The following is a 20,151-nucleotide window of genomic DNA, read 5'->3' as shown; positions in this document are numbered from 1 at the left end:
AGCATTAAAAAGCCAGAAGACAAATAGGTGAATTGCAATCACTGTCACATGAATAATAGCTTGTGAGCCACTTAATGTGCGTTGGGAGAAAAGAGAATGGCCATGTGACTCAGAAGATCCATAGAACTACTTGCAGCTTTGCCCCCTCCCCCAACACCCTAACTTGGAAGAGCTATCCCCTTTCCCAAGGCAATATCATAAACTGGTTTTGAAATATCACTCATTTTCAGAAGTGTTTTGCCAAATAGATTAATGGACTTCTGTTTGAGAAACGGATAGGTTAAGGAAGCATAGAGGAAACACAACTAATTCTGATTTATTTCTGTATTGGCATATTTTATTGACATATACAGTATATTTCTGCTCGTACTATTGTAGTCGAATATTGCTTTTCCCCTTTTAAGTGTGTAGATGAGACAGCATTGCTCTCTGATTGTTTTAATTGCTAAGTGAGATTTATTCAAACTTGATTGCCATTATGCAACTGAAGGAGCAGGTTGTTCCCATTATAATGATGCCTCGGTGCTGGCGCGGGGGGGGGGGGGGCTGTTGGGCAACACCATGCGGTCCTTGAATTGCAGGAATTGGAAAGAGGCTGGTGTTGATGTGAAAACTTAACCTCAATATACTGCATTATGTAAATTGCCTGCTGGAAAAAATGGGGAAGGAAGTGCTTGTTTTCACTGTTAGGCGGAATTAGCTTGACACTGAAGCATCTTTACATTTCTTTGCACTGTACTGGTAATTGTACAAAGGCAAACAATGGATAACAAAAAATTCTGTCTTGCAAAACAGCTGATGTCAATCTAATTTAAGTCAGAGAATATTTAAATATGTTCTGCACTCATTCCAAGAATATGTACACTTTCATTTGTCTCTTCACAGGAGCTGCCATTCACCCATCCTGGACATTCTGTAGAGCAAAGCTAGGGCTGCCAAACGTTTGGTCCAGCAAGGCACATTTAATTTTGAGAAAGTGCCGTGGGCACTGGTGACATCACTTCTGATTATTATTATTATTATTATTATTATTATTATTATTATTATTATTATTATTCTGTGGGGGTGTGGCATAAAAAACATGGCTGTCATGGGAGGGGGCCAAGTACAGTCATTGCTGGTTGCTCTCTTGCCCAAATGCACTCGTTCATTTCACATATACAGGCCACAGATAAATATATCGCTCAGCCCAAGTACGTCTCTTCCTTTCTCACAAGCCACACACACATATTCATACATACATAGTTCCTTTTCAACCCCTGCTTGCAAACATACACCACAAACACACCTCTCCATCTCCATGTATGGGCTAGTTCTGCACAAAAAATTGAGAAGAATGGTATCTGTATGTTTTGCCTCATATCTCAGGTTCTAAAAATGCTAGAAACTTTGTCTTTTTAAATGAGAACTGGGAACCTAGGGGTTATGATTTATCTGGGGTACACCAAAGAAGGCCTTTGAGGGCACCTGCACACACCGGGTCGGCAATCCCTGCTGTAGAGTCTTGTGGAAGCATGTCATTGCCTCAGTCCAAAGGAACCTGCAGCTTTATTAGCTAAACAGATTAACTTCTGTATCATTCCAGTCAAAAGGTCTAATGACCCAATATAGCCAATGTGTTGTCTTGCCCCGTGATCCAAGTATGCTTCTATTTCTTTTTCTCCACCAATGCCTCTGTTCTCTGTTCCCTTTTTAGTGCCACGCAAACATCTCATTCCAGCCAGACTTTCTTCTTGGTTCATCCCCCCCTCCGGTTTTCAAGCACTCATCTATTTCTTGCTCTCCTGCTAAATTCACCAGCCATCTTTCAGTTATAGCACCAGTGTGTGTGTGTGTGTGTGTGTGTGTGTGTGTGTGTTTGTAACAGCTTATATGTGTTATATATGCATTAATAATGTATCTCCCAACAAGCAAAAATGTTAATTATTTTATATTAGATCACAGTTTTAAAAGGACCTGTTTAAGGATTCAGAATGCAAAGCAACCGCAGGGCATGTGGGATTATAAAGCAAGTACTGAAGTGCCTAATTAGGCACTGCACTTTTCTTTCTATAACAAATCTTGCTGCTCTTTTTAATGAACTTTTAAAGAAGTAGTTAAATAGTGTTGTATTCTACAAATACAGAATTCAAATCGATCTTATGAAAGCAAAAGTATAAATGCAACAGCGCACCGATTTTAAAAAAATACTAAATACTTCTTTAAACATACAGAATCATAGAATCGTAGAGTTGGAAAGGACCCTGAGGGTCATCTAGTCCAACCCCCTGCACTGCAGGAATTTGCAGCTGTCCCATATGGGGATCGAACCTGCAACCTTGGTGTTATCAGCACCGTGCTCTAAACCAACCGAGTTATGCAGTGAATCCAAGGTTGTGTATAGGGACCATGTCTTTTGGCAGATCTTATAATAAAGCTTTCTCAGCTTGTACACATACTGTGCTGTATATCCTGTATGTGTGTTCATTTTAAGCAACAGGACATTTTAAATATTAGTTAAATTGTAAAATAATAATAATAATAATTAGAAATATCTTCTTTCTTACATGAAAGTAGTCCAGGGAGCGTGCGGATGGACAGACAGGCTCTTAACCACTTTGAGCCAGAGTAGAGAGGCACTTCTCTGGCCCTGTACCCCTGGTAGGGACAAACCTAGCCAACCCCTGGGTACACCTCAGTTTTATACAACAAAATCTGAAAATCTGAAGCAGAAATTTCCCTTTTCTTCTTTAGTAACTGAAGAGGTATAAAATGTTCATTCTCACTAGATGCCACAGTAGATTGCCAGCATCCAAAAGCTGCAGCCAAGGAATTAGATGATTTTCACCCTTACGTCAAAAGTTGCTTAAGGCAGCTAACAATAATAATATAAATTAAATATAATAAAGTACTGTACAACAATAAAGCAGCAATAATAAAAAAGTAAAAACGTGAAAGCAAGGTTGGTAAAATATCCCTAAAAACAACCAGTTGAAATCAATTTGAGCATGCTATTGAAACCTCTTATGGGTGAAAGTTACATAAAAATATATATATTGTGTGTTTGCACATAATCCTCATTGCCTACCTTTGCTAGACCACACTGCTGAACTGACAACTGATGAAAGAAGCCACATCTGACAAATTGTAGGAAATAAACAGAATTAATTGTGGTTTGTTTGGTTAATAGGTGGCTGGTAACATTTCAAGTCAGTGCTTATCTGTGCTTTGAAATGCATGATATATATCTTATTATGACACCCTTTTAATGTTGGTTATTATTTGACAGCAGGCAAAATGTTATGTGTGGCATGTCATTGAAAACCAGGATTTGTCAGGGCAGATTTTGAGAATGGGAAGGCTATTAGAGTTTTGTGCATATTGGAACGGCTGTGAGTTGGCATCCCTGCTTCATTCATTTTGTTCTCTAAAAGCTTACTAAAGTGGCAGAGAAACAAGACATTGTGGTTTGTATAAAGCAGAGGTTTCCCTTTATAATGGGAGTCTCACACACAGGGCTTAACATTGTAAAATGTGGTGATGGTGATATAATAGGTACAGTAACAGAATATTATCCTTTTAAAAACGGCAAAATGGCAGCATTCATTAGGCATGTAGGCAGAGAAGATCTGTTACATAGCTCAATATTTCAATAATAAAAGTCCCAATAACGCACTGATTGTTTACAACTTCCCCAGTGTTAGGGTTTTATAGTACATGGAGACTGCTTCTAGTTCAATTCAGATCATCCGGGGAGTGACAGTATGAGATATTTTTCATCATTATTTGCCCTAGACTTAGGCAATCAGGTCAGTCTTAGCCTGTTAGCATCATTTAGTTTGGTTGTATATTATTCTACAGTATTCTTCAGGTCTACCATTCCAAGTGTGTTGCAGCCAAGTTCACTAAGTGGTCTTCTGGTTATCTGGTATTTGGCAGATGTCAAAACAATGCAGCTCCCAGGGTACTGCATGCCAGAATGTTAGTCAAGTGCAGTACATATTTAAAAGAAGATAACAAAGGCTGAATATGAAAGACAAGGTCAGAAATTCTGAAAAGCTTCAAGTAGCTGCAGTGTATTTTAAATTATGTCACAGTATTTGTCAGTCTTTTGTTTGCAGTACATGCTTTTTGTTCAAGAGTAAAACAGAGTATGAGCCTCAGCTTCCCTTGTATATGTTTTATATGTCTTAATCCACGTATTTCAAAGAGAGTTTTTTGGCTTCTGAATTTATGCATATGTTTATTTGTTTGTTGAAAACTAGTTCTGAGCCTGCTGGAAAGAATGGGATAAAAATTCAGATTTCTTTTTAATAATAATAATAATAATAATAATAATAATAATAATAATATAAATAAATAAATAAAAGTGCATACCTAGGCCTTGCCAGACCCAATATGGGGGAGGGTTTTATTACAGTTAATGGCTATGTTGAAATAACTACTCCAGCTAAACCATTTTCCTTTGACGACAATGCAGAGCTAATAAGACATGCCCCATATTGAATCTGACAACTTTAGGTACCCCTGACACAAATCCATATCATAGGGATAGAAAGCCTTTTTTTCAGCCTAAGAACCCATATCTCAGTGTGGGACAGGGCAGCTGATATGTAGAAGAAGAAGAAGAAGAGGAGGAGGAGGAGGAGGAGTTTGGATTGATATCCTGCCTTTCTCTCCCCTTAAGGAGTCTCACAGCGGCTAACATTCTCCTTTCCCTTCCTCCCCCACAACAAACACTCTGTGAGGTGAGGGAGGCTGAGAGACTTCAGAGAAGTGTGACTGGCCCAAGGTCACCCAGCAGCTGCATGTGGAGGAGTGGGGAAGGGAACCCAGTTCACCAGATTACGAGTCCACTGCTCTTAACCACTATACCACACTGGCTCCCCAATAATAATATGACTCTTATTAGGCTACATTCCAGCCAAACACAAGCCAGAGGTTTCTGCTCTCCCTCTCCCACCTATATTTTTCTAGCCAAGCAAGCAGCAGACATTATCACACATGCTGCAGATAACTCCCTACACTGATAACCACACACTGGAAAAGGGTCTCGCAGCAGCATGTAAAAAGCCAGTGCATACAGCCACCAGCCATCTCAGTGTATGGCACAGGTAGTTCAAAGTCAGTGCAGCCAAAAGCTATTATGCAAAGAAAATTGTGAGAAAAGGCATTTTTCTAGCTTTCAGGTGTTCCAGTTTAGTGTTCGTGTGTATACATGAATAATTATTGAAAGCAATGGTGAAAAGTATAATGGAAAAGGAATGGTTGAATATATGCAGAAATGCATTTAAATCTCTTAATGAAAGGTCACATTCCTAAGCATAGAGGCCTGCAAGAGTTGCAGTAAAAAAAACCACAAAGCATTGAAAAGCTTTGAACCAAAGCATTTGAAGCATGCAGTTAGGAAACAGAGTAGTAGTATAAAAATAGACATTCAGACCCCATTTCTAAACATCCATTCATTCATCATCGGTTCCAGTGTATTGTATTAGCCATAACAACACATCCAAAAGTATTATTATAACTATTCAATAAAACAGAATGATAAAATAAAATTTTTAACAGTTCAGTCAACTGCATTCTGCTTGGTAAAATCAGTTCATCATTCCCCTTACTTCTGAGGCTCAGGTGTGAGTGCTGTTGCCCATATAGCCGAACAGTACTATTAATGCAAAAGAGGGAGTTGTCAGCAGGCATGCAGGAACTCCAAAGTTTACAGGAGTACAAAAAAAAAAACTTTAGAAAGATTCCTAAGGGGGAATCCCCAAGAACACTACAATGATTTCTGAGCATTCTCAGCGGCTACTGAATACAGTACAAGCTAACTCCTGGGAGGTGAATGGGAAGCTTGGTGAGATGAGAATATAATGGAGTGTCCTGGTGGAGAACATCGCTCACTGACTGGAACAGTGAACAAGAGCATTTCACATTTCGACATTTCTGCAACATTTAATCGTGACTTTTCAGACTGCATTAAAATAGCAATGCTACAATACTCAAAAATCACTGTTAAAAAAGGATATAAAATACAATTGCATCTTGCATGCAATTAACTTGCACGATGTCAACCTTGTGGACTGCATTGCTTACTTTAGTGTCATTGCTGAACTTGATTTATAAACACACTTGCCAGAAATGTTGGGCACCAAATGATACAGACAAAATGATACAAAAAGTTAAATATATGAAATATTTTTAAACAATTGTCTAAAGTTTACATCCTGAATGTGGGTGTTATCATACCCTCAAAACCCTTTACACTGGCTATGCTGCTTGCAACACTGTTTTTGTTTGCACAATGTTACTACAGTACTTCAACATGATATGCTAGTGGTATTTAAGTGAATAAAACTGCTTCAAAACTTCCCTGAAATTAATGAAACTCTAAAAATGCTCAAGTTTGCACAGAAAACTAGAAGCCTCTAAGCAACTAACGTAAAGGCAACATGAGATTGCAGCTGTTAGCATATTTAAATAAATAATTGAATAATACACAAAGCAGACTGTGTGGGATATATTTATATCACTGCAATGAATGCAATGCAATCTGTCTACACATGCAAAGAATATACAAATTTTGAAGGGGTGGGGAGAGACACACACAAAAAGCAAAGACAAAGAAAACAGTTGGTGAGTTACAAAAGGATTTGCAACAGTTCGGAACTCTACCAGGCAATGTTGCTTCCCAACCTACGATGATTTGAATAGGGTTCTGTGTGTGTATTTGTGTACTTTGGAAAAGAGGTGGTTCTCTATGGGAGTGACATTTATAGCAGCAGCCGTATGTTGGCACTGGGTGATATCAGTTTTCTTTTGGTCGTAAGTCCCACCCCCATTGTGAGCCGATCCTTATTGGATGAGGTTGTGCCATTCAATTAGTTTTATTTTTAAACCTGGTTACATGGTATTTTGTGGACATAAGCTCACTGTACAAACTGTTCTTCCTGAAAAGTCCTTGTAGTTGTACATTGCTAGAGTTGGAAGCAGCAATATGACTAAAAAGGAAGAATTCTACTATGGAGAAAATGGTAATCTTACATGTCTTTGCTCTAAATGGATAACGTGAAAAATGTTTTGTACCAGAGACTGATATTCAGGGTTCTCTTTCATCTCTGTGTCTTTGGGGTATGTGAAAAGTGATTGCTAGATGAAACAGTGTTGCAGTAATTTGAAGATGTATTTTGTTTTACTTACATAATGTATGTTTTTGAACCAATGTTTTAACTTCCAAACAAGTTAAAAATGGGTTCAACCCTTTTCGAAGCAACCTGCTGTGTTTACATCTGTTGTACAAGTTCTGCTCTTAAACTTTAAAAAAACCCTCAATTTTTTTGTGAAAGTTAGTTGTGAAAAATGGGACAATTATTTAACTGCAAGCTTATTCCATAGCTTTCAATGAAAAGACTTGGTTTGGATTGCATTCTGTGCCTTTTATATATGCATCAGATCAGCAAGATACATTATACAAATCTTTAGATTTAGAGCAAATTTCAAAATTAAAATTTTCTCCAAGCAAAACCTTCCTATAATACTACAATGTGTTTCTTTCTGGAAATTTCTGCTAGCACTGATATTTACAGTTGTTAGTTTTAGCAAATTATTGTTATTTTTTGACTTTTTGTATATTAACCTTCCTTTAGTAAACTTTCAAGTTCTGTCTTGCATTGGTAGCAATCTTAAACCAGACCCATCCCTCCCCAATATGAGCAGGTATTCTGGAAGGGTTTTCGAAGGTGTTTGTAATAATTCAGTGTTTTACTTTCTTCAGCGAACACTGTTGTCTTCAACTTGTGAAATTTGTTTGCTTTGTGAGTAATAAAAACCACAGCCCTTACTACTATGAGATCAGAGTATGGAGCGTTTAATCTACTATGCCCTTGTTCGTTAGTAAATCAACAGTTATTGGTTTTTACTGGAGTGGTATTCTAACAGTCACATCTGATCCCCAAATGCATAGTTTTTCCATTTTAATATGATAGGAAACCAATAGAGGTTTGTCATGCATACTAAGGCTGAAGGAAGTTATTATGAATTCTGTTTTGCTAAGAGGAATGGAGTCATTATAAAAAGTAGAATAACTTCTAGGAAAAAGAAACCTGGTGTGCACTTGGCCCCACTGGCTACATTATCAACCATTCTGTTTCATGTAGCTATCCTGAGCATTCAGGAAATTGCTGCTGTTGATGATGCTGCAGCATAATGTAGGGCAAAATAAAAGCATATGGAGGAAATTATGTATGAGGATCCTCTAGTCTTTTTGAAACCTTGGCTTATTACGGTCCTAAAGAGACAAGAAACTATGTCTGAAATGCAAAAATTTGCCAGTTCTACATACATATTTCATACCTGTGTTTGATATATGGATACACCTGGATGTAACCATGCAAATATATAAACATTTTCTCCTGTTGGATAAATGCTGATGGGTTAATGAAGAGTATTATAAGACAGGTCTCTGCCACATCACCACATAGCTATGCAGATCCTTTTCCCATTTCCCTCCAATTGTGTGTAGGAAAGAAGTTGTTCTCATGCTCTCAGGGGGTTGCACTAAGTGATCCTTGGGGTCCTTGCCAGCTCTTTAGTTTTATGATTCTAGGTACAGTAACTTTCAATTTCTAAATGAGCGTACCTGAAGGAAGTTCTGCAACTTAATGGAGTATAGGCAACTGCATAGCACATTGGGTACCTTTATATTTCCCTTATAAGCTTGGTTTTGGTCTGAAGGATTTCTGTGTGACAGGGTAATTTGTGTTCTGTACCAGCCAGCAGTTTTTATCACATACATCTGTTCCAAAGCTATTAGCTGCCAAGGTTCTTGTGTGGCAAAAATATGTTTTTGTTGGTTATTGGCATGGAAGAGAACATATTTGCTACAATGCAAACAGAAACAAGGGAGCTCCCTCAGTTTACAGAGCAGGGCTTGTGTGTTGTGAAGGTTTTCTGATATGAAGCAGGACAAAATTTCACTTTTGTTAATCGGTAAAATTCATCCCTCTCCACCCTCAAAAAGAGAGAAAATGTTCTCTGGCAGCACAGTCCTATGAAGTGTGCTCAGAATAAGCCTCACTGAGTTCAATATAACTTATTCTAGGAAACTGTGTATAGGGTTGCATCCTAAATTCCTTTGACATAAACTGTCAGCAGTGGGCACAAATCATGTTTTCTCCCCCCTAGCAAATGGGATTTAAGAGTAGCTTCACTGAATGTCCATGTATCCTCTGAAGGAAAGAATCAGTGGTGTGTTGTAAAGAATGCTGAAAGAATGAGGTTCATAAACCTGTTAATGGTGCAAGTAGCATAGCCATATTATATACACCAAGCTTTAATATCTTGATAAGTGTGTCGACATGTGAACTGGGCCATAGTCAGATGTCATGTCATAACACAAGCCTGAAGTTAATGCAGGTATAATGTGGTAAAGAATGTTAGACATTAACACGCCTAGCTGATAGATAGGAAATATGTGCTACCATACCTAGTTTTCCTAGATTACTTTAGCAAAACCTGTGACATTTTCTTGGGTTTTTATCTCACATCTTTCCGTAAAATAGTGAGAAGCAGAAGTGATAAGCTACTTTAATTTAACTGTCATCAGTAACCTGTGGAAGATAAGAAGTTGCTGGAAAGATGCTATCACCAGCTGCAGAAATGCACAGTGAATTCCTGATAAATTGACTCATCCTAAATATTTTTCCTCTGTCAATCTTTGGTGCACGGATTGAAGTTAAGAAATTCTATTATTTAACATAGCTGCTCCCAATGCAGTGAAGTAAACAAGAAGTCTGAACAAAGTACCTATTAATCCACCTCACATTTCCTCCCCTTGCCTTGGAGGTTTCCTATGTTACTGCCAACACAGTCCACATAGAAGTAACACTGGTTTACTGTGTGTGCTATGCTTTAAATAGCCTGTTTATGTGCCCATTTGCAGAAGAAAAAAAATGTGCTCTCTTTCTGTGCTAGTAATATGTTATTAATAATAAAAATAACTTTTTAAAGGTTGCATTCTGCTATTTTAGAAGGCTAGTTTATACAACAGATTATTTTTACATGTGAATTTTCCTGACTGTCTCTGGGTAGGCACTCACATGAAAAAAATGGCTCATGTGAACCAGCTAATTATGTATATGGGCAGCATCAATTATTGGGAATGTGGCAGCTAGGAAAATTTCTCCATGATGGTGGAAATTGCTATGAGGTATAACCAAGACCAGCCTATTCACAAAAAGGATTTTAGGCATGGGTTCAAAGACAAGTCGAGATTGTGTATATAAACATTTTTACTTTGGAAGCCTGCTGTTCACATATCTCCTTCAAGTCACAAGGGAGCTTTAGGCAAGCTGTATTTCCCCCATCTTAGTCTCCCATCTGCAACATGGGAATATAATACTGTAAACTATTGTGTTGTTCCAAAGTTGCTATAATGATTACTGAGATAGTGTCTGTGAAATTTGAACACTTGAAACCATAATTATTCGCAAGTTATTTTATGAATTGGCTCAGAATTATACTTGGTCCATGGTTGGTGGTACATGCCAAACCTTAAGAATAAAAATTACCTTTGATAGCTTCATATGAACTAACTGGTCATCAGGAAAGCAGGTTCAGATCCCCTGTATACAATAAATGGCCCAGATGTTCGTAGTGGAAAGCAAAATATTGCTCAGATACATTAAACACTAGATCTTGTCTGTGTTTTAAAGTTGTTGCAGGAAATTGTCATGTTTTTACAAATCAGCTTTCTACTTACTGGACTGTGGCTGCAATCATATATGCTTGCTTATGAGCAGTGCTGTTTTTCTAGAAAAAGAGGTGCCAAAACTCACCATGAACGCCTCCCTTGTTCTCTTATAATGGCAATGGCGCCTACCTGAGAGGTGCTGGAACTGAATTCTGGTGAGTTCCAGCTGAAAAAAGCCCTGCTTGTGAGTAAGTGCAATTGAACTCTTTGGGACTGTGTTGGACTGTGCTGTAAACCAGTTAGTTCATTTCTGATTTTAATAGAACTTTTAAAGACTTGTCGTCATCCCCCATGGTGGAAGTGCTAGCTGTCCATAGAAATTTACTGGAAAAGCTAATATTTTAGTGTAGCTGTGAATGGGCAGTAGACATTACAACCCAAATTAAATGTGCCTGCAAAGAGAAGAACTAGTGTTCTTTCTAACCCATTTCTTATTTTATATGTGCTATTTGGTGATTTGAGTTCTCTGATATTTAAAAGTAATACCTGTCAACAGGTCAGCTGATCAACCCGGCATTGTAAAAGCAAGTCAGCAGAGCAGGAGGCATACAATTGAGGATTAGAGTTTGCCTGGGAGAGGTCTTAAGTAGACTGACTTTGCTGCAGTCTGAGTTTTATATGAGTGATTCCTGGCTTGCAATACATACAAGCCTCATCCCAGCCTATGAACTGCAATACTTGCAGCAATGTACATAGCAGGATAGCCACAAACCCCTCACCGCATCTCTCTTACAATACTCCCAACTTGCAGTGTGAGAGTAACAACTGCAGACAACACAGCAGGGTTGTAGCAAGCTTCTGTCTCATCCTAAGCCCTAAGATATATTGTAGTGCTTTTGTAAACCACTGTCTAATATGCAACTTGACCCTCAACATGTGGTTTTAACCCTGGACTAAACTGGGCTGTGATAAGTCACACTCTCCCAGCCAAAGCTGAAAAACTAAAATAAAAATAAAACACCTGAGTTAGAAAAAGCTTGAGCTTCTCTGTTCTTTGATGCCATTTGTTTTGCAGAGGGCAGCCTAGTAGCAAATCACAATTGTGCTGAAATTTTGGGATTTCTCTATATTTATTTCCACAAGTAGCTTTCACTTCTTTAGAGGACATTTCAATATGGCTTATCACTTAGACCCATGAAATTGTTTATCTTCCATGGAATGGCCCAGTTTTGTAATTTTATGTGCTTATGGAATAGGGACCATTCCCCAGTGGTAAGGTTGCCTGCTTAGCACAATGTGAGAGGAGCCAACCACATCCTCCCATCTGTCAAGTTGGGGGGAATAAGGGACACTAAGCCTTTGAGCATGAAGAAGTAAACCCAGCTCTCCAGTGCTTAAGGTACAGTGATGCATCCAGTAATATCCCAGTGATGTGTAAGTGTATATGATCTCAGAAAGCTTAAGCTATCAATGATGTAGTTCCTACATTTTCTAGGTCATGGGTCTCTGATTCAAGGGTTAGGGATCTGGCTGAATTTCAAGATCAGTGTGCCCCCCTATCTTTCTGTATGTGGGAAATTGCACTGCACTGTGATTCACACACCATATCAAGGGAACAGCAAACCTTAATGGTTTAATATCACTATTGGCCATATGCCACAGCTGAGCAGTAGTAGTTCAAGAAGACAGTTCACTAGCCCTTGAGAGCCATATATTGCTTTTTATATGGCATCGTTCATCCAGAAGGGTACCAAAGTGCTATGCATGTGAATATATATTCATTAGCCTCGGCAATAGCAAATGCTATCATTTATATTATGTTACAGAGTTCCATTATAAACCTCTTTATTCATTTGCTCATCTCTTTATCCTTTTGGGCTCAGACCTTTATATGCCTGCTGTACAGTCATAGGGTATTGTGCTTTTGTTTTAAATAAAACATATTAAAAGGGCCTCTTTTTAATGAAATTCTGATGTTAATTCCTCAAATATATGGAGGGGGTAGAATTGACATATTTGTGCTTTTAAAGTAGCAAGACTTTTAAATTTCACCGTCTTTTGCAGTTCTGCACTACTGTCTGTGTTTAGAAATGCTGCTTTGTACCTGTTTAATTGGTTCCCTTCTATTGAAAGCCCTTTCTGGACTTAGGAAATAGTTCTAGATGAGCTGAAAGGGGATTGCAAAGACTTTTGTTGTCAGAACAGAGCAGGAGAAATCGCTCTGTCCATTTATCTGCCGAATAATCAGACTACTCCAAAACCTCATTCCACAACTCTTACTCCTTCAGCCCCTTACTCTTTTGCTTTCTCATTTTTATTGTTCTACATTTTCCGACACTGATTATTGTCTCTGTTAGCTAGATTCACTCACGCTTTCTGGTTGGAAAAACCTGACCAAGTGGCTGCTCAAGCACTTTATTTCGAAGATAATGAAGAGAATACAGAGTTCAGTTCTCAGGGACTGCCCCCTGGTGCTATACTGGATAAGTTGCCTGCAGGCACAAAGCACTACCTGCCCAAGGGACAATTTAGTCTTTTCATTTCCAGCCAGGTAAACTTTATGTCCAGGGACGTGGGTGGCGCTGTGGGTCAAAGCCTCAGCGCCTAGGAATTGCCGATCGAAAGGTCGGCGGTTCGAATCCCCGTGGTGGGGTGCGCTCCCGTCGCTCAGTCCCATCGCCTGCCAACCTAGCAGTTCGAAAGCACCCTCGGGTGCAAGTAGATAAATAGGGACCGCTTACTAGCGGGAAGGTAAATGGCGTTCCGTGTGCTGCGCTGGCTCGCCAGATACAGCTTGTCACTCTGGCCACATGACCCGGAAGTGTCTGCGGACAGCGCTGGCTCCTGGCCTTTAGAGTGAGATGAGCACACAACCCTAGAGTCTGTCAAGACTGCCCCGTACGGGCAGGGGTACCTTTACCTTTAAACTTTATGTCCAGTACTAGTATGGCTTTCTTTCTTGCTCTTTGTCTCCTGTTTCTTGCTTGCTGCCTTAACACTGGTACTAACTGATCCTCCCAGGCCTTTTTGTATAGTTGGCACTTGCTCTCAACTTTTCACCGCCAACCCATATTCCAGCCATCTTCTGCTGCTGTCCACAACTCATTCTCTTCTGCTGTCTGATAACAGACCAAACAAAGCTCCTTTGCTCAGGAACATATGGGAGTTTGGTTTAAGATGCAAAGCTGAAGTGCATCTAATTGAGATGTACCAAAAGAAGGATTGACTGCTTGTCCTGTTTAAAGAGTGTCTATTCCCAACCGGCACACCTCTCTTTAATTGCCTCTGATGGAAGAAGAATAGTGTAGTGTACAAAAGCAGCTGGTTTTATAAGAGAAACAAGTCTAACGTTTGACACCCATGTGGCCACTCAGCATAAATATTCTATTAGTTGTGCAATTAAAATGTGTAGCTTCATAAGGAAGAGCAATGCTCCACATTGATTTGCAGGGATCAAATGAGAAATCTTTTGGTGTGTTGATCCCTGTAATGAGCAATCTTGCCATACAAGGTCAAAAAACTCAATTTTCCAGCTGTCATCATTGCATAGAAAAAGCAAAAATGTCAAATACTGGATTCACCTATGATTAAAGCCTCTTTGAGGGAAGTTCCACCAGGAATGAACTTGGTTCATCATATCTTTTCCTATAATTATAGCTTGAAATGCAAACAAATGCTGTCTCACAAACATTTTATATCTATTGCTTTATGAGTGTAAGCTGGCCCCACTGAGCCCAGTGCAGCTATTCACACATACCAAGTTGTTTGCATGCATTAGAGTTTGCAGAATAGAATCTGAATACATGCAATTCCTTAGAGTAGCCTGCTACGGTAAGAATACAACAGGGATTGTGGTCGACAAAGGTTAGGAGGAGACAACTTCCCAAAAGAGATGCAGCTTGGGGGAAGGGGAGGGAATCAATTTAATTAGAATGGATTCTTTTCATAGATAGTTTAAACCAACACACCAAATTCACTGCCTGAAATATGATTTTCTATCAATATTGATATAATTACATAAAACTCTAAGAACAGTGTTTCTTCAGTTCTATCCTACAACTCTGAGAAAGAGAGATGCAATTTTTATCTATGGACCGTTGTTGATTAGGATGGGAAACCCAAAGCACATTTATTATGGAAATGTTTGCATTGAAGTCAGCACCATTGCTCCATTTTAAGTGTGTTGTGGACTGGAGCTTTAATCTCTATGGAATTTCTTAAGACTTCGTCGTTAGTACTGCAATAAAAATGTGATTAACAGATGAGAGGCTTGAAAGGCAGTGGGAAGAGGCAATGCACCCCAGGATTTCGAATGCGATCTTGTTGATTAACACCTCAAAAGCCAATTTAATTAATTTATTCCATTTCCAGTTTTCACTATATGGTGTGTTGTTGTTTTTTTAAAAATATGTCTTTGTGTTAATGTAATAATCCTGGGGCGGTTCCAATGGGGTCAGATGGGCTCAGTCATGCAGCATGGCAATACCTCCATCTCCTGAGTCACTAGGGTCCATCTCAAATTTGGACACCTTGCTTGTTAGGCCATCCTTGCCTCTGGAACCACTGGAGCCCAACTCCAGTTCAGCCTCTTAAGAGCAGGTGACTGCCCTGTTCATGCTGTTTACTCTAGAGGAGTCTCTCACACCTCCTCCACTACCTACTAGGTCACAGAAAAGGCAGGCCAGGCATGAACAGACAAGTCAGGCCCAGCCTTCCTGGACGAGTCGGAACAGCCTTGTTGGTTGCCCTAAATTACCCCCCCCCTCCACTCAAAAGTACAGGGGGCATGTCACTAGTTGGATCAATGTCTTCATTTCTCTAACTAAGCGTTGTACCTGCTGTGCCTTTCAACTTTATCCTGCTTATGTATCACACTGATATGAGTATTAAATATTTTGGTAGAAACTGTAATCTGAGTTTGAGTTCTTCATTCAGTAGGAGCCAGGACAGTGATTTGGATATTTGGATACAGAATTTGGAAACAACAAAAACAACAACAACAACAACCACACCTTATGCAGTTTACCTGTATAGAGAAGCTTTTTAATGTTTAATGTTTTATTATGTTTTAATATCTGTCAGAAGCTGCCCAGAGTGGCTGGGGCAACCCAGTCAGATGGGTGGGGTACAATTATTATTATTATTATTATTATTATTATTATTAGTTTGGCAGTATAACATTTCATAGATAGGCAAAAGTGCACAGTAATTTTTAAAAATGAGAAATTTAGATGTGGAACCATTTCTTATACCTTGAAATATATTATAGCAATGAAGAACATTTTATGATGCTATTCGGTTTGCACCAAATAGCATAAAGGAAGAAATGTCTGGTTCATGGTTAAGGCATCAAGAAATAAGAGAGCTAAGAAGAGGCCTGCTAGATCAGGCCAGTGACCCATTTAGTGCAGCATTCTGTTCTCAAAGTGGTCAGTTGGGTGCCTACAGGAAATAGCCTGTGAGCAGGACCTGAATTCAGTTTTTTAATACCATAAACATTGTGGAAAGATGTTAATCATTCGATCATTTAATGTGAATGGTCACGTAAATACTACATAAGCAAGGAGTGCCTTGAATAAATGGATTTTACAAAAAGAGAAATTTATTGTCTTTACACCTTCAATATTACTTGGCCACCTACATCTTTTTTATACTTTTGGGAGATATGAATGTTTGCTGCTTCATCCATGAAAGCTAGATTTCACATAATCTAATAAATAAATAAATAAAGCCTGATATTGTGAGCTCCTTTTTCATTAATCGCTCTACAACTTTGGTTCGTGGGACACGGTTGGCACTGAGGGTTAAACCACAGAGCCTAGGACTTGCCCATCAGAAGGTCGGTGGTTCGAATCCCCGCGAAGGGGTGAGCTCCCGTTGCTTGATCCCTGCTCCTAGCAGTTCGAAAGCACGTCAAAATGCAAGTAGATAAATAGGTACTGCTCTGGCGGGAAGGTAAATGGCGTTTCCGTGTGCTGCTCTGGTTTGCCAGAAGCGGCTTAGTCATGCTGGCCACATGACCTGGAAGCTGTACGCCGGCTCCCTCGGCCAATAAAGCGAGATGAGCGCCGCAACCCCAGAGTCGGTCACAACTGGACCTAATGGTCAGGGGTCCGTTTACCTTTACCTTTATCAAGTATACATCCTATGTCACATGAAACCAAAGGAAAAATGCGAGATGAGCGCCGCAACCCTAGAGTCGGTCACGACTGGACCTAATGGTCAGGGGTCCCTTTACCTTTTTAACTTTGGTTCACTTTCTGTGCATCATTCCAACATTTAACCAAGTCAGCCATGGACAATAAAGTTATTTCACGTAATATTACATAATAAGAAGAAAATGACAACAACTAATAACTTGAACAGTGAAACTGTTAGACAGACAAGCACGGTCTCCCTCAAATTAACAAAACGCCAATTTAAGGCGTCTGACTTTCTGTTACAGTTACATATTCATTTTTTTATGCGTTTCTTTCTTGACAAGATGCGACAGCTCATTCATTTCTGTGTGTGCATCTTGAGGTTGGTACACAATGTGTACTTCAATGCTGCTTAGTGCGTTGACTCTTCTTTTGGATGGTTTGGTACATTTCCAGATTATAGCTAGCTGTATTCTGGGGGTGGGGGACTTCAAAAAGTGTATTGAACCAGGATGTTGTGGATGATATAATGAGAAGCTTATGTTGAAACAGGGGTGGTGGTTTTTTAAAATGTGGACATAAACAAAAATCCTAAATTCATGTTGAGGGCTATGTGAATTGTCCTCAAGTTAAGTGTGTTATAAAAGGAAGGGCATTTGTTTCCAACTTTTCACATAATTATTGTTTTTCATAGCTCCCTTGAGTTGTAGTCACACTGAAAATAACAGCTCCAGCAAAATCGCATTTCATCTTCATTGAAACCTAGATAAATCTGCAAATTATGTGGTGTAAAATTATTTTTATAGGATATGGGAAGGCAAGGCTGTGAATAGAGCTTCTTATTTCATTTTAACATTTGCAATTAAGACTTTCAATGGGTAGTTTGAGAGAAAAGTAGCTTCAAATTCAAGGCAGCAATGCTTAATGGGTTTTTATTTCTCTCACAAGCCCACATTGAAGAAAAGCGTTGGGAAAGAGTGATAATTTTAAGACAAATGAAAGAACTATACTGCATCTTTTCTTGAAAAGATAATTGCTCTGTCTTTCCTGATTTACCTAGTTGTAGGCTGACAAAACTTAATAAACCCGTGTTAATTCTTTGGTTCTGCAAACGCTTGCCTGTTGTGCAGACTTGTTGTATACAGTACATCGAAACAGTGGGAGGAAGCTCACACAACTGGTGACTCTGAGAATGGCTGCTTACTCAATTGTGCGGTAGGCGCCTGTCACAGAAAATTCCCACTCCCAGGGAGCAATGTCTGGGAACAACGACAGGCAGACTGGGGGATTCCCAGCCCAGCCGCTGTGGATTGGTGGGCTTTCCCAACAGCTGCTTGATTTAAATTCCAGCTGGCCCGGCCAGGCTGAGTGGATGGGGGTTGGGAGCACATGAAGGCCAGCTGCGCCCAACCCTAGGGTCTCTGTCCAAAAACCTTCATCGGCTTGGGAGGGTCATCTTGCAGAGGGCCCATTAATCCTGCGTCTGACCCTGCCATGTGGCAGCCCTCCACCAGTGGGGCTGGAAGGATATACACCCAAGGCCTAAGCCAAGCCCAACAACTTATATGTGGAATCAATAAAGTTCTGGCCAATTTTTTAATCCTGGAATGTTGCCCTGTCCAGTTTGCTCTCTTTCACAGGCTAGGCCTTGCCTAGGGGTGTGTGTAGCAGATGTGCCCCTGCCTAGGGGGAGGGGTCATTGTGAGTGGGTCCACAATTCTTTTTCATTCTTTATAGCTTCTCTAGTCAGTTGCACATATATCAAATATTAAGCACAAAATATATAGTTGCTTGCAACAGTGCAAGTTGTGTCTACAGCACTTTCTCCCTTCCAGTTTGTACAGCTCACCACACAATTTCAGGGTCATGTTTGGTTCTTATGTATATATAGTCAGACATACAGTGGTACCTCGGGTTAAGTACTTAATTCGTTCTGGAGGTCCACTTTTAACCTGAAACTTACCTAGTCCCTCAGCTCACCTTGTTGCTCAGTTCCTGGTTCACTTCTGGCTGCTTTCTCCAACTTAACCTTGACAACATGATGGTTTAATGGAGTGGACACAGTTGTACCGTTCATAGCGATACAGATACAGGCTGTGCACACAACATACATTTAAAGTACACATGTACCTGCAAAGAATTCAGATAACTGTCTTTTATCTCTCATAGAGTTGCGGTTCCCAGCACCCTTGACAGTCTTGAGGTTGTTTTTCTTTGGGGGGGGGAGTACTTTACATGTATGGTGTGTGTACTGCCACAGTTTCACGTGATTTCTCTTCCTTAAACTAAACTTGAACCACTTATGCAAGCTGTCCTGTGAATCAAACTAAGCAATAAATTAGTGAGGTTTTTCATAAGAGTTTAACGTAGAACAAATTGATAACAGATTATTCCTGACTTTCTGTTTTGTTTACTATGCTGTATCTTTATAATATTTTATTTTAAATGCAGGTGAACCAAGGAAATTTGACCCAAAGTTCAGAGGACCTATTCACAACAGGTAAATACTTCTGATTTAGTATATTAAACTCCTGCATTGTTTTTCTGTGAACAGAAGAAAAATATGCACTTAACTGAAAAAATCGTATCAGTTTTTATTTGTGTCCAGATGTTGTCTCTTTCTGTACTTTGGAAGTGAGGGGAAACTTTTTTCTTCCAATATAATGATGCTGCTGATGTAAGAGATTCACAGAGTCTGCATGTTCCTCTTGCCATATGAGGGCTTTCATAAATGGCACGTCCATTGAGGGGTTGTCTCCCCTACTTCAACTATAATGTTTAGGAACTGTTACTATGCGAAGTCCACCAGCTGAACTGGTGTGAAAATCACACTAAGCCAAACTATGACTTGGTGGGACTGTGCAAGCTCGCATACACCTGGAAAGGAGCTCACAGCTACTTTGCTCCTTCCCCTTCCTTTTACTGCCACACTAAGGTTTGGCTTAGCATGTTCTCTGAACCCAGGCTCATGGGCTCATGACCAGGAAATAGATCTTGAGCCATGGCTCAATAAAAATGTGGTCCCATTTTTGAAAGAAGGATTTTGAGGCATTTTGCACTGCTCATCATTGCTTTCTCGGTAATAAGTACGGTAGTGACATTTCAAGCCGTTCTAGAAATAGCATGCTAATATTTTCCGATGTGGGAGGTGCCATTTCCCCAGTACAGCCTAAATGCTAAGTTTTTCTATGTTAAGAAAAGTGGATATGGGTGACTAATAGTGCAAATCTTCAAGATACTGTCAATTCACAAACTTAAGCATGAAGATGCCTGTTCATGAGATCATGCTATTTCAAAAGGTAGATAACAAGCATAGGAATTAAATATTGCCACATCTCGTGCTGC

At 39.6% G+C, this 20,151-nt stretch overlaps 1 protein-coding gene across 3 annotated transcripts in view; it reads left to right on the top strand.

The window, feature by feature from the left end:
* The window catches only part of SLC44A5 (solute carrier family 44 member 5), a 157,355-nt gene that overhangs the window by 61,643 nt on the left and 75,561 nt on the right, over positions 1-20,151 (top strand). For 2 of the 3 annotated variants that reach the window (XM_081866540.1, XM_081866538.1), the window contains exon 2: positions 19,258-19,306. In XM_081866540.1, coding sequence (XP_081722666.1) covers positions 19,258-19,306 — 49 coding nt within the window. Of the gene's footprint in view, positions 1-6,916; positions 7,011-19,257; positions 19,307-20,151 lie in introns of those variants that run through there. The other variant, XM_081866539.1, reaches the window with a different exon arrangement.

Source organism: Podarcis erhardii (genome assembly GCF_964252035.2).
Source record: "Podarcis erhardii genome assembly, chromosome: 6".
NCBI lineage: Eukaryota > Metazoa > Chordata > Lepidosauria > Squamata > Lacertidae > Podarcis > Podarcis erhardii.
Note: the sequence above shows the minus strand (reverse complement) of the source record. Positions and strands in the feature narration are given on the sequence as shown.